Below are 14,699 nucleotides of genomic sequence, written 5' to 3'. Positions count from 1 at the left end.
ATATGATAAATATTGTTGAGTCTTCTGTATGTCTATGTTTCCATATAAAATGTCATGAATGGTTGCTTGTATTGTCCATGAAGAGTAATAACAAAATTAAACTGTTAAAACCTAGACAGTAAGCAAATTGAATCCCATTTCGATTTGTCATTTCTGGTACATTTCAACACAAATAATTCGGTCAAAAATCAGTAGTCAAATCAGTATAAAAAGAGCAATCAAGGGAACTAAGATTTTTGCAAAAATCGAAAAAATGTAATCGAGGAACAAAGACCACACAGGGAAAACAGATCCACACAACAAAGAACATAGAGACCCAACCGATGAAGCCGGTCCTACATCATGTTAATTACAATGTAGTTGACATGACCTCAACGTAGATATTGTTTGACAGCTTTTGTCGTTGCATTTTAGACATCTTTGTTAGAACTCGTTTGCAGAAGTTTTCTTTGATACGATAGCTTAATCTTGTTATTATAACTATTTCATATAAGAAACTAACATTCATTTACATCATTGTTTAAAAACATCAGTATTAAGATCTTAATCATCTTACAGCTACACTTAATAAGAACATAGTGTATCAACTATATTTGACCAGATATTGAATAGAATATTTTACAATGGATGATTATATTTCTCGAGTCCCGCTATATCTTGATTCTCTAACAACAAATCGTGGGGTTCAATATTAGTATGTAGTTTTAGGGCCAGCTGAAGCTGCTCTGTGGTGTGATGGTTTCGTCGTTCATTGAAGACCAATGGGAGGCCTTGAGCTGATATTTTTCATCCTGGAAATGAATGCTAAACGGACTGAATGAGTTCTACTGTAAGATCCCATTAATGATGCGATCACTAACAGTCCTCTTACACTAAAATGAACTGGGCAACGGATTGGGAACAAACTGCAATTATGCTAATCGCTCAAGGAAAGTCGAGGGACAAAGTCGTTCGTTCGAATTTTGTCTTATATTCATTTTGTGTTCGATCTTATTCGTTATTATTCGTTTAAGAACGTTGCCATTTGTTCCAAACGGTACACATGTTTGTGATAACATAAAAATCTAGCCAAACACCAACGAATTCCGAAACATTCCGTCATTGTTTTGTATCATTTCTTAACGTATTCTATTTGTTGTAAGGTTCGCAGTATCAGAAGCCTGTTTACAGAACGCTTTCATCACATTTATCATTTATTTCCATGTTTGTAAGAAGAAAAACGATTTCAGAAATATACACGTTACTGTCGGTATCTTAGCTTTATTCCGATATGAAATACAATTTGTAAGAGTAATCAAGGGAACCAAGATTATAGCGGTAATCAAAAGAATGCAATCCACGGACAAAGACCAGACATGGAAAACAAACAAAAACAACAAAGAACATAAAGTAACTAAAATCATACATACAAAGTAACAAAAGCAAAGGAACAACTCGGACGCCATTAAAAAGGGTTCAGGTTATTAAGCTTTAATTTATAGAATAAGTCTTTTATTAATCTCAATACAAGTAATAACTATTTTTGTATGCTAAGTGTTTTTATTTGAATAATCGAAAGCAACCACGGAATGAAAGCTAAAGCTTGTATCCTTATCTGCAGATATCTCATGACATTATGATAGAAGAAAACACGTGGTACAAACGTACCTGTGAAACTAACTTAACGCTTTGAATACTGAGACCTGAAATAGCCCTTCAAACCCCATGTTGACTTCTAATAACAACCTTTTTAAATTTCAAATTAAAATTTGATACTATTAAAATCCAAACTACATTTTCGGTTTCCTATGAATTTTAAAAATATATAAAGGTAAAAGTTTGAACTACGCAAAGCCAGTGAGACAATCTTGTATGATTGATAATTACTCGTTTTTAAACATTTCCTCGCACGGACATATCTTCTTGCTGTTTCCTTTTTAATATATGTATATGAGACTACATTTTTTTTTAAAATAACGAACTATTTTTGATACATTCCATTTCCTAAATACAATGTAGTTTCATATGCGTTCGTTCTTTTTGTTAATTAAACGGTTTCAATGCGTTTAAAACGTTAGCGATTCATTTTGGTGTTCGTTCTCCGTTCGTCGTGTGTCAAAGCACCAAGTCATCAAAGAACAGCTGATTGACAAGTGACCTTTCTATTTTGTTTGATTTTTTTGTTTGTTTTTGTTTACTTCGTTAGCGGTTCGTTCGCCTTATTCGTTATAGTGCAATAAAGCCTTAAGCAGTTTAGAACGACTTTTTTTAAAAACTTTTTTAGTTGCTTCTTAACATATCGGAGGATTTGTCACTTGTAGATGGAGTTCTTGGATGGTTCAAGCATGTTAATTTCTTGTACCAATAATTTTGTTAGCTCTGCTATTTATGTATGTGCTTCTTTTATGTTCTTAGTTGTGTATGTCTGGTTTCCATGTCTGGTATCTGGATTATATTCTTTGATTCCGTGGTTCTCTTGATTACTCTTCTTTGACTGTCATTTTTTATATTATTATTTTAACACATAATGTACAAATATTATTTAAAACGGTTTTATTTAATAGCAATCTGCTGGGTTTTAATACAATACAGAGATTATTTCGAATATGGTGCTTCCTCGAAGTGACAACATATATTTAAACAATTTAGATATTGGAAGTCTGATTTCCTTACGAAGATGACCACAATTATAAAGTATGTCCACATCCAGCGTACATCGAACATGTAAAATATACCAACTCCCATAGATTTCTTTGTGTTGCACATGGAATGATTAAAAAAAAACTAAGCAGACTGAACAATTGTTAAACTGTATGAGAGCTTTCCAGTGCTAAAACATCAAGCCTGAGAATGAGGTTTAAACGTCACATTTTAAAGTTGAATTTACATGAAGTAATGTGTGTTTTCTTCAATATGTAGCACCATTTGATAATTGAATATTACCATTTAGATGATTTAATTGTCATTACAACAGAAATATATGTACAATGTTAGTTAATGTTATCGTATAACGTAATAATTATTTCCGTGAGTTCAGACTATCTACCAATAATATCGTATTCATTTCCGATAATTTTGTATATTGTTTTCAATTTCGTCCTTATTTGATGTGAATTCTTTAAACAATTTACACTATTGATATCAACTTTCGTAAGTATTTACATAACGATGGATGCACGAGGCCCTGGTGTTTGTAATCAGAACGGGTAAGTCATTATAGAAAAGGAACGGATATGATGAAACGTTAAAAATGACGCAGTGAAACTCATTTAAGAATTTGAGAAACTTCAGCCACCATTGATAAATATGCGTTAATATGCAGCTAAAATAATGCACATTTTAACAAGCCAGTTTTAATTGTTTTTATGAAATTGAAACTTGATTAATGGTGGAAAAGAAGGACAGTTAAGATTTCTCTTAAACAATAGCAGAAAGTGAAGCATATTGGTACATATATTACCATAAATTAGTTATTATATTACATTGTTTATACATCTAATCCAAGGACGATTCAGTGCTGTCATAACTATGAGAAGAGAAATGGATCCTGTATAGGTAAGTATTGGTTATTTGTTTCTCCAAATTTCATGTAAAATAGCTAACTTATTTCATATCACAAAATGCATAACACACTACTTCATGTACTATAATGTTACACATTGTAATTTATCAATTTCAACGTGGAATCGTATTGGTCAAATCGTTTAACCATATTACCTTATCATGCATAGTGTGCATCAATTTAGTAATGTCAAGAAGTAAAAGTTACCGTACATAAGACTGACAACACTATAAAATAGGTGAATCGGGCTAACATGATTAAACTTAATCAAAATATAACATTTTTAACTTCTAAGAATAAGAAATAGTTAACAATACTCTACATACCGTGATATAGAAATACAAGGTAGACAAGTATAGACATAGAAACGGATTAATATTATTGTCACTAAAATGTCAGATTTAAAAATACCCAACAGTAGCAATTAATTAAAGAAAATTGTATACTTAGTCAACACACCTGTATAATAAATTACTTGAGGAACGGATAAAATTTAACTACATTATGGTAACTGTTTTTGCCTTTATTTTGTACTTTGTTATATGTCGAAAAACCACATAAATACGACCGTGTTAAAAAAACGACTGGTTACTAATTTTTTTAAAACTTAAACGTTATTTCCACTTGTTATATATAATGGACGATAAAAAAACCCTTTTAGATGTATTAATGACTAACATTGTATAATTTTATACAATTGTCCCGATGAAACAGTTTATTTTCCTCTGTTGTAAATTTTGTTATATATAATGGACGATAAAAAAACCCTTTTAGATGTATTAATGACTAACATTGTATAATTTTATACAATTGTCCCGATGAAACAGTTTATTTTCCTCTGTTGTAAATTTTAAACACATAGAATTTCACAACAAATCATCGATAAAGATCAACGTTCGCCGAGAATATTTTTGAATCAACTTCTTTTAATTTTAGAATGCAACGAGGGATATTTTACAAATTCTACAAATTCGGAAAAGCAATGCATAAAATGTTTAAAAGATTACTATGGCTATGCATGTGAAAGAAAATGCAGATGTGGAATGAACGAAATGTAAGTTATATCATTAATAACAAAAGTTATTAGATTAATATACTGATTGAATAACAATGTCATACATAAAAGTAGATAACAGGTATTTAAAACTGATAAGTTTTAAATACAAATAACATAAAAAAGTAATAAAGATTTGTATAAGGCTAGTCATCCTTAATTCAACTCATTAAACTCATCTATTTATCTAGTATAACATTGATTAACACTATACATAATATAAGTCATTGGAGAGAATGATTCAAATAAAATACAAGTATGCGTTCCGAAACCGAGTTTCCAGCCCTAGATACTTCAGTAGAAGTTAGATGACGAAATGTTTCGGCGTAAAAACTTGCATTCTTAAGTCCAGTCCGTAAGATATTTTTTTACACGTGTATACACATTTGCATATTGTATACACCTGCATAATAATTAGAACACATATACAGAAAACGGGAACATGTCGAATAAATCCACAAAGGTGAAGATTTAAATATACACGTTTACGAACATTTGTACAAAAAATAGGTAGCAATACTTAATTTACAAACAAGTAGAAATAATAGAAACAACAAAGTTTGGACCATTAAAAAGGTGAAAGACGAATACAAGTTGTACTCCACAAAGAAGCCATAATAAACGCACAAAAAAAAACGAACACTGACCCTGCTAAAAACCACGGGTAAACTCAGATGCCCCGGATGGGCGAGCATTCTTTCATTTTAATTTATATTGTCCTAATTGTTTTTTGATATGCAGATGTGATAATGTGGATGGTTGCATTTACAATACAACTTTAAATGAGACAAGTTCTTATCGTCTCAGTACAAGTCATGGTTTAACGACAGGTATGTATGCTAGTGTAAATTCTTTGTATCATGCGAATTTTCAAATTAAACCATATTTATTTCACATACTTGTAATAAGATTGAATACAATATATTTTATCTTTTTAAAGAGACAAAGGGACAAAGACCAGACATGGTAAACTGACATACACAACAAAGAACATAAAGTAATTAAAATCATGCATACAAAGTCACAAAAGCAAATAAGCAACTCGGACTCCACTAAAACCTGGGAGCATGGACCAGGTGCACCGGTATGGTAAGCGTCCTCTGCTTTTCACCTGCCAAGTTCCTCATAAAAAGTCAAGTCCGGGATAGACGAACGAGGAAAGGAAAACTATGACCCGTTGAATAAATCAGTTTTCATGGTGCAGATGAATACACCATAACGATCCACGAGTTCATGATGACGACCATAAAACATCTGTAGTAATGAATTCAATCTTGTAGCAACATAACCCTGTTCCAGAAGCCTATTTGTTAGAGTTCTAGTGCGACACAAAACGTCTGCGTAGTTTCGGCAAGATCTGGCATTACGTATGAGTTGTGATATGAACACTCCGTACGCAGGTACTGAGTGGATGTTGCCACAGAGTAAATGAAAGTTGGAAATTCTGAATGAAAAGTCATCACGCTTGTCGTAAAGTTCGGTCAATAGTTTTCCCTTATCATCGATTTCTAAGTGTAGGTCAAGATATGAAGCTGACTGCACAGTGTCTGTAGTATCCTTTATTTCAAGGACTTTGGGGTAGATGCGATGTATTAAATCCCCGAAATTAGGATTGTTTAAAGATAATACGTCATCTATATAGCTTAAACTTGAGATTAAAGGATATAGACAAACGATATTTTTTCTTTCGGATCAGATCAGCTATAAAGTCAGCCTCATAAGAGTGAAGGAATAAGTCAGCAAGTAAAGGAGCACAATTTGTTCCCATTGGAATTCCGACCGTTTGTTGAAAAACACGTCCACCTCACTGGACGAATATGTTGTCGATTAAAAATTCCAGTATTTTGTAAACATCTTCCTCTGTATTTTTGGGAGATGATTTGGAATTATAACTTACAAAGTATGGGGAATTTATACCAAGACCTATATATTTGTATCTAGGTGTACCATCCTATTCGAAAAACAACGATGTATAATGTTTTTAAGTCGGGATTTTAACTGAGTAAGGGGAATAGAAGTATACAGTGTTAAAAAATCATACGTTTTGATGCTATTATATTCAGATAATAGTCTGAAACTGACTGTTTCCAAAAGATCTTTCGAATTTTTCAGGATCCACATTGAATTAATACCACTATGGGAGTAACAAGTGTTGTGGTAGGACTGCAGAACCTCTTTGACAGTTGTGAGTGTAGAAGTTAAAGGTTTTGAAAAATAATTTGGTGGTGCATTTTGCTAGGATAATTTCTTTTGACGAAACTGGTTGGAGCATGTCAATGGAGCTATGTAAGGTAATAACAAAATTACCGAACTAATAAAATCTAAGCAGTAGTCAAAAGGAATAGTCTAAAGAGAAAGTCCCTATTATAAATGGCAATATCGGAGCAAAAACGGGAGGTTCGAAAATCACCGTATGGTTCTGACTTGGTACAGGCATTTCAAAATAAAAGGCGGGTTTAACAGCGCAAAAACCTTCATTGCACTTACCCTCCCACTTTCATTGCAACTCATTTCCGGCATAATGCAACAGAAATTGGCAGCATCAACTTGCAACCAGTCAAAAGCGGTAAAATTAGTAGTCTAAAAAGTACAGATGTGAACAATAAATAAGGTGCCTTCCGGTGTAGAGATGTCCCAGTGTGTTGTGGAAATTCATATCACAAGTGCTTAAGTTGTTTTGTTTAGTTTGACGTTTCGTTTCTCTGATCATGCTTATATTCAGTTTGTTTATGTTATCCATTGTATTCGATTTTCTACATGGTGTATGTAGATCGTCTGTGTTTCCTGAGTTCACTTTCTGGTCATGGATTTTTTGACGTTTTAGAAATGTGCCATTGTTCATGCTTCGGCATTTTTGCCGCTTTATTATACAATGAGAACAATTTTTAAGTCTTTTTTCTACTTCCTTTTATTTTTTTGAAGGAATTTCTCTAAATTTACTAGGCCAATAGGATCACGTCATACATTGTGGTCTGCACAAGTATCATTGCCGTAAGTTGTATTCAAAATTTCTTTATTTTCAAGGTATCCGATTTAAACATTGTTTTTATTTACATTTCAGGTACTACCAGCCTTTCTAACCGCGAAATTATCGTCTATACCTTAGTAGCCACCTGTTTAGTTTTTCTTTTTGGAGTAACAAGGTGTGCAAGAAAATGCAAAAGAAAAAGAAAAAGTGAAAAGATTATCGACGACAACAGTGTACCTGTTAATGAACACAATGATACTTCTAGCAACCAGAACCCATATTATGAAATATATCATGAAATAGATGAAGAAATGATTATTGAAAATTTTATCCCGCCAAATCCTTATCTTGAAGTTGTAGATACTACACCAACGTCAAGTACCGTTAGCGTTAATCAACCCATCGATTGTTTGCCAAATCCTTATCTAGATGTCATAGATAACAATTCTACAAGCTCTTCTTCATCTCACTCCTCTAGGGATGACTCTGGATATCTACAACCACATAAAAATGAACAGGAAACTAAAAGTATGATAAGTAAAAGATCTAGTACAGAAAGCAGTACATCCCAGTCTGTTTCATCTGAAAACCAAGATATGCATTTTCCTGCAGTTCATGATGGATACTTAACACCACTGACTATAGATACCGGGCAAGATAAATCCGATCCAATCATCGATAAAGAGATTAAGATTCGTACTACCAGCAGTGACGAATACCTTAATCCATACAAATCATTAGAAGGCAGAACTGAGCATATGAATGAATACAAAACTATTGTCAAAGACGAATCTTACTTGAATCCCTACCAGCATTTGACAAACAAAAACAAAGAAGATGGTCATCGATATGATGTTACTGCTGTAATTCATGCCAAACCATCTGATGATTCTAAAATAGATATGAGTAAAAATGATGCGCATTCTTCGGACTATAAAGAAAAATCTGCTACCAATTTAAACAATGGAACAAGTGATCAATTGATGAACATGTAAACAGATAATATATTTCTGAGTAGGGAATTGGAATGTAATAAAACACGGGTTAATCATCCGATTCAAAAAATATTCCAATAAATTAAAATGAACTGATTTAAAATTTAAATGAGGAAAGAAATTCCCCTTCATCAGCAAAACAAAATGAGCAAACAATACTTAACAGAACTATGTCATCTAAAAAACAAAAACTCAGAAGTGTTTGCAGCAGCACTGACATTGCTTTATGGTACATGAATGGGTTTTGCCCATCATTAAAGACTGCGTGATGACCTGTAGACATTTTAATGTTCATTGCTTGACATTTGGTGGATGAGTGTCTAATTGGCAATCATACCACATTCCCTGTTATTTATATATTGACTATTCCTTTTGACTATTGCCAAAATTTATTAGTTCGGTAATTTTGTTATAACCATTCAATGTATCAAACGATGAGGCACTACATGTAGATCCAGGTCTGACACTGATTAAGATACTGATAAACATTGATTAAGTATTGACGACAATAATAGTAGATAATATGTTCCTAAACAGATTCCTTTTCCTGTTACAGATATTCAAGAAATGAGGCTTCAATCGATTTTGGCTTAATCGTTTGCTGATGCATTTGGAGTCAGGAAATGAAATGCTTTGCATTGTGTTTTATTCAATAATTTTAATGGCATTTTGAGGGATCATGTACATGCAAATCATCTATAATTTAATAAAAGTAGTTTGGAAATATAGCATGTGATTTTGATTGTGTTAACATTACTATATCAAATGTTGAATGCCACAGATAAAAGAAAATTGACAATACGGATTGGTTATCGCGTTTGTCTTATGTTTTGGTCAGTAATTTTATTTTAATTTGTATCAGTGTTGATTAGCTACACATACTTATAGATAAGAAACAACAAAATAAAAAATGAAAGCTGGTATTCTATTCATAAATATGATGAGCTTCAGGAAATGGGGGAATATGGCTGTCGCCTCGGAACCATACAGATTTATTTTTTTACATGGCTCTATTAACCGCATTACTAGTCTTGTGTACGTGGCACAAAATTGCTTAAAATGTGCATCAAAGACGTAGTACGTCTAGGATCAGACAAAAAAATCAGAACTTAATATTATCTCCATTCTTTCCAACATCTATACTTAGATATTATTAAAATCAACCACGGATGAATTTCTATTAGGTTTAAAAATGGCTTATATTAAAGGTTTACTTTGTTTATATATATGTATAAAATGCTCGAAATTGCAGCTTCAGATGAGAAATAATTTAATCAAACACATGTTTATTTTGTTTTTTTCGGGGCATGTTACAGAGGCGTTTGACGGGGCTTCTATGATATTTAATACTAATTAAACAAAATTGCAATTCACAATTTGAAAGCTGTGTTTGTGAAGTAGTTGAATTGGATAAATGGTGGCCTTATCCACTGAAATGTTATTAACTAAGAACCATGGATGACGGGCATTTTTTTCTAGAATGTGCAAGGAGAGTTTTTATCGTTTTCTTTAAATACATTGCAGTCGTGTGATGGAATGATGTTGTTGTCGTCACCTCTCACGTCATCGTCGTCATTCGAAAATAGATGTTGTTTTCAAGTACATTAACAAAATTGTAATAGTTTCAAATTGTTGGTTGTTGTGACCCAACTGATACGGAATAAAGGGTTAAAAGGCTAAAGCAGTAGGCATTCCATAAATTGTAGTAAGTAATAGTTTTTCCTGATAAATTTCAATAGGATTTTATATGAAGTATTGAGTACTTGTAGTTTCTTTGTACATTGAATCTTACCCTGTATTTCTTTCCAATTTATTGTCGTCCCGTTTAAATTTACAAATGTACCATTAGTAAAGGCTTAATTTACTTATATGTTCATGATGTCCGCTTTCGGTTCATTAACCAATTTCTTTGCGGTCTATTTACTACTAAGCTGTCTCCAACTTTGCATTGTACAACCAAAAAAAAAAGCATACAACGTAACAAAAGTAAATGAGGAACTCGGACTCCACTAAAAACTGGGGTCATGTACCATATAGATGTAAATTCTTTGGACCAGGAAACACAAAAATGAAATATTGTGCAAATGTGAAAATCTCGTGTTCATATAACGACAGAACAATATGTTCAAATGTGACATCAATATATCATATGTACATCTCGAAACGTTCAGGTAAACATAAACAGTTTTTAACTGTGAGCATTCCTTCCAATTATTCTTCCAAATAATCCTTTCTTACATTCAAGGATGACGAAAAAAGTTTTCCGTGCCTATGGCTGTATGCGCTTATGAATTCATCACTAATTTTGAGATATTTGAAAGTATTTACAATTTAAGAAAGAGTATTCAAGGGAACAAAGGTTATAGCAGTAATCAAAAGAATGTAATCCAGGGACAAAGACCAGACATGGAAAACAGACATACACAACAAAGAACATAAAGTAGCTAAAATCATACATACAAAGTAACAAAAGCAAGAATTAGGTTATACACTGCTTTCATTCCTTTTTTCCACTCATTGTACTATTGTACATGTTTTTGCAGTCTTGACAGTTGACAGGAGATACTATAACGTGAACTTTCTAATTTTAGACCATCACTACAGAACTCGTGAATCTATATGGTGTATCCATCTGCACTATGAAAACTGATTTGTTCATAGTTTTTTTTTTACTTTTTTGTCTAACCCGGACTTGACTTTGTATGAGTAGCTCGGTGGGTGTTTCTAGAAAAGCTGAGGACGATTAACCTACCGTTGCACCTGGTCCATGCTCCCAGTTTTTAGTGGAATCCGAGTTGCTCGTTTACTTTTTTACTTTGTATGTATTATCCAAACTGTCACAATCCAGTTATTTTTATTTTTTCACTTTTCAGTTACCATAATATCAGAACCGTGATTAGTTGTCCACTTTGAGTCGGCAATTTTTTTTTTACAAAATGTATATGCCCGATAGTATGGATTTTAAATGTTGCAAATTTCAAATGCTGAAAGACTCAATAAAAAATAATACGTTATGAGTAGCAGGAAAGATGTGTAGTTAATTTGAACGTTATGTAGTTCTAACTGCTTTTAAGGGTATTATGTACTGCATGTATGCACGATTTAAAACTGCGTTCACCCGTTGGGACAGCTATGAAAACATATACCAAGTCCAGGTAAAGTGTATGCAAATCAAATTTCATCACAATTTCAGAACTTGCTATACAAGCAATTTTCTCCAATTAATTAGCGATGCACAATATATTTTCAGATTTACAGTGAAAATAATAGTGTGCTATATATACATAATAAGAACTCATTCACTTACGGCACCGACGCCTCGTCACCGAAGTCAAACACGCTAACAATTACGTCAATTGTACACACCAAAATAATGACTAGTAAAGTTTTGATACAGCGGCTTTACTGGAGACGACGCAAAAAATGAAATGAAATTTCTAGATAAGTGTCATTTAGGGGATTATGGGATTTTCAACCGTAAATTAGTTATGAACAATATTTTCCCGTAAGAATTAGATTGTAAACATAAAGGCGTTATATGTCAACGACACAAACTCATTTACTTACGGCACCAGCCAGTAACCATCCGTTTTTTTTTTTGGTTTTTTTTCGTTCCTGTTATTTTTGTCAATTTCTTTTTTTTTTTTTTGGGAGGGGTTGGTTCGTGCCCTTAGTACGATTATCAGGAGTAGTTGTTAGTTTTCGCCATAATGCAGAAACAACTAATGAACCGTAATGTCGTCATTCAATATAACCCTACTTCCGAAAATCTAACTGACACTGGCGGAAAGTTCCAACCATCCGCGCGGCACCACATAACTGTGTGCCATCGTCGGTAACACTATACTCCGCCGCCTGTCTGAACATCTGATATTGTTGATTTATCACGACAATGAAGTCAACGTTTCTGGTTATATTACGTATTATCACACATGTTTGTGAGTCATATATATTTATGTGATAAGAACCCATTTACGGGAGTCACCAAACGCTAATCATCCCTCTCATGGGGAGGGGTGACCTGTGGCATAACGATTAGTGCACTTGACTTCGGCGGCAAGGCAAATAAAAATAGTTTAGATATGTTTTGTATCAAACAAGATTTATGTCCGTGTACTTTGGGAAAAAAGTTACGCACAATTTGTTATTTCATACTAACTTCCAATCATTGTCTAAATTTTGAACCATATTTGTACATGTAGCAGATAAAATGTTCCTCGTGTATTTTACCCACATTTTTCATTTGTTATATTTTAACCGCAATGCCTATGCAAGAACGAGAACATGGAACTTGTGGCACTAAAGAGTAGTCGTACTTTTGTTTATTTGTTTCGGTTTAAATTCAACCTTCTATTAAAGGGTGTGATTTATACCTTGTGAAAGTAGTATAAATTCCACTGCAGATGACATGCTCCTGTCCCTAGATATGTTACAATATAGACATTAATAAATCATCCTGTCATTTAATTGTTATTTCATTCGTTCTAAGAATTGGCACAGTTATATAAGCGGGAATATTATAACATTTGCTGTTGCCTTAGAGCATACGTAAAGATGTTACACTTGATAAAGACATTTTTGATGATCTCTGAAAGTTTTTACTATTTTGTATTTTGGTTATACATGTACGATGGTGCATTTTTTACATTTCATCATATGCTATCTTTTTTTTTACTCCGGTATATTTTTACCAATCACGATAAAAGTTATATATAAAATTTACAACAAAAGCCTCACTGACTGAATCACGTAAATGTAGATTTCGTATTTCTATTTGAATCAATTATATATTTATATGATCTCACAATACATTGAAACGGTTTATACATTTCTTCACAAGTAATGATATATTAATAGCAATCATTGGACGGAAATCTATATCATCCGGTATATATTTATATTCACAATAAAATACACACTCGCACACAACAGCAAAATTGAAATTCTATAGGTAAGAAAACAAACTTTGAATGAACGTTATTTTCTTGCGGAGTTGTGTCTTGTGTCCAAAGTTTGGAATCGATCAATGATACCAACCGCGTGCGCAACGTCACATGTGGAAGTTATATTTAAGCTGTAAATGTCAGGAAAAGATGTAAAACAATATTTTTTTATCAAATTTAAACACGGAAGTGGTTCGTTCAAAGTTGTCCGTACAAGTATAAATATTTGCAACTTGACATTTTGTTATAGAGTAATCAAGGGAACAAAGGTTATAGCGGTAATCAAAAGAATGTAATCCAGGGACAAAGACCAGACATGGAAAACTGACATACACAACAAAGAACATAAAGTAATTAAAATCATGCATACAAAGTCACAAAAGCAAATAAGCAACTCGGACTCCACTAAAACCTGGGAGCATGGACCAGGTACACCGGTAGGGTAAGCGTCCTCTGCTTTTCTAGAAACACCTGCCAAGTTCCTCATGTCCGGGATAGACAAACGAGGAAAGGAAAACTATGACCTGTTGAATAAATCAGTTTTCATGGTGCAGATGAATACACCATAACGATCCACGAGTTCATGATGACGACCATAAAACTTCTGTAGTGATGACTTCAATCTTGTAGCAACATAACCCTGTTGAAAAAGCCTATTTGTTAGAGTTCTAGCGCGATACAAAAAGACATTTTGTTATAGTGTTGTTACGCGGATAAAAACCTTAGATAAAGGAAAGCACAATGTTTCATCAAGGTTACCAATAACGAGGAGTTATACACTGATGCAGTTGCTGCGTTTTACCATTTCATTTCTTTCTCCAATTATTGTATTGTTGTACATGTTTCTGCGGTCTTGTCAATTTACGGGTAATACAATAACGTGAACTGTCAAATGTTAAGCAATTTGTCTTAGAGAAATTAACCGTCAATGTGCAATCCCAAATTGTGTCTAATATAGCTGGGAAGCTCTGTAATTGCTCTGAACGTTTTCCAATTTTAACAGCGTTGAAGGGTATACTTTACTACATGTATGCACAATTTAAAGCTTTATTCACTTGTTAAGATAGATAGCTATGGATACAAATAATCATGATGCGAATAAATTATATATAACATGTTGATGTTATATTTATGTGATACTTACGGCACCAGCCGCCTATCGCCTTTTTTTTTGGGGAGATGGAGGATGGTTGGAGGC

General features: G+C 33.1%; 1 protein-coding gene across 3 annotated transcripts; it reads left to right on the top strand.

The window, feature by feature from the left end:
- The first annotated feature begins 78 nt into the window (after positions 1 to 78).
- Positions 79 to 9,381, top strand: LOC148608657 (uncharacterized). 3 transcript variants are annotated; one of them, XM_088544544.1, is made up of 6 exons: positions 79 to 3,185; positions 3,485 to 3,534; positions 4,478 to 4,595; positions 5,337 to 5,425; positions 7,102 to 7,161; positions 7,657 to 9,381. In XM_088544544.1, exons 1-6 carry the CDS (start codon positions 3,148 to 3,150, stop codon positions 8,556 to 8,558), a joined length of 1,257 nt encoding a protein of 418 aa, XP_088400670.1. In that variant the 5' UTR covers positions 79 to 3,147; the 3' UTR covers positions 8,559 to 9,381. The 3 variants fall into 3 exon arrangements, with proteins under 3 accessions (XP_088400670.1, XP_088400672.1, XP_088400671.1); XM_088544546.1 differs by having other exon boundaries at positions 84 to 3,129; positions 7,657 to 9,380; XM_088544545.1 differs by lacking the exon at positions 7,102 to 7,161 and having other exon boundaries at positions 1,955 to 3,185; positions 7,657 to 9,379.
- Positions 9,382 to 14,699: the final 5,318 nt, after the last annotated feature.

This window comes from Perna viridis, chromosome 9 (assembly GCF_037379345.1).
Source record: "Perna viridis isolate PV_CMFRI_1.1 ecotype Kerala chromosome 9, ASM3737934v1, whole genome shotgun sequence".
Classification (NCBI taxonomy): Eukaryota; Metazoa; Mollusca; class Bivalvia; order Mytilida; family Mytilidae; genus Perna; species Perna viridis.
This window is presented reverse-complemented; position numbering and strand designations above follow the sequence as displayed.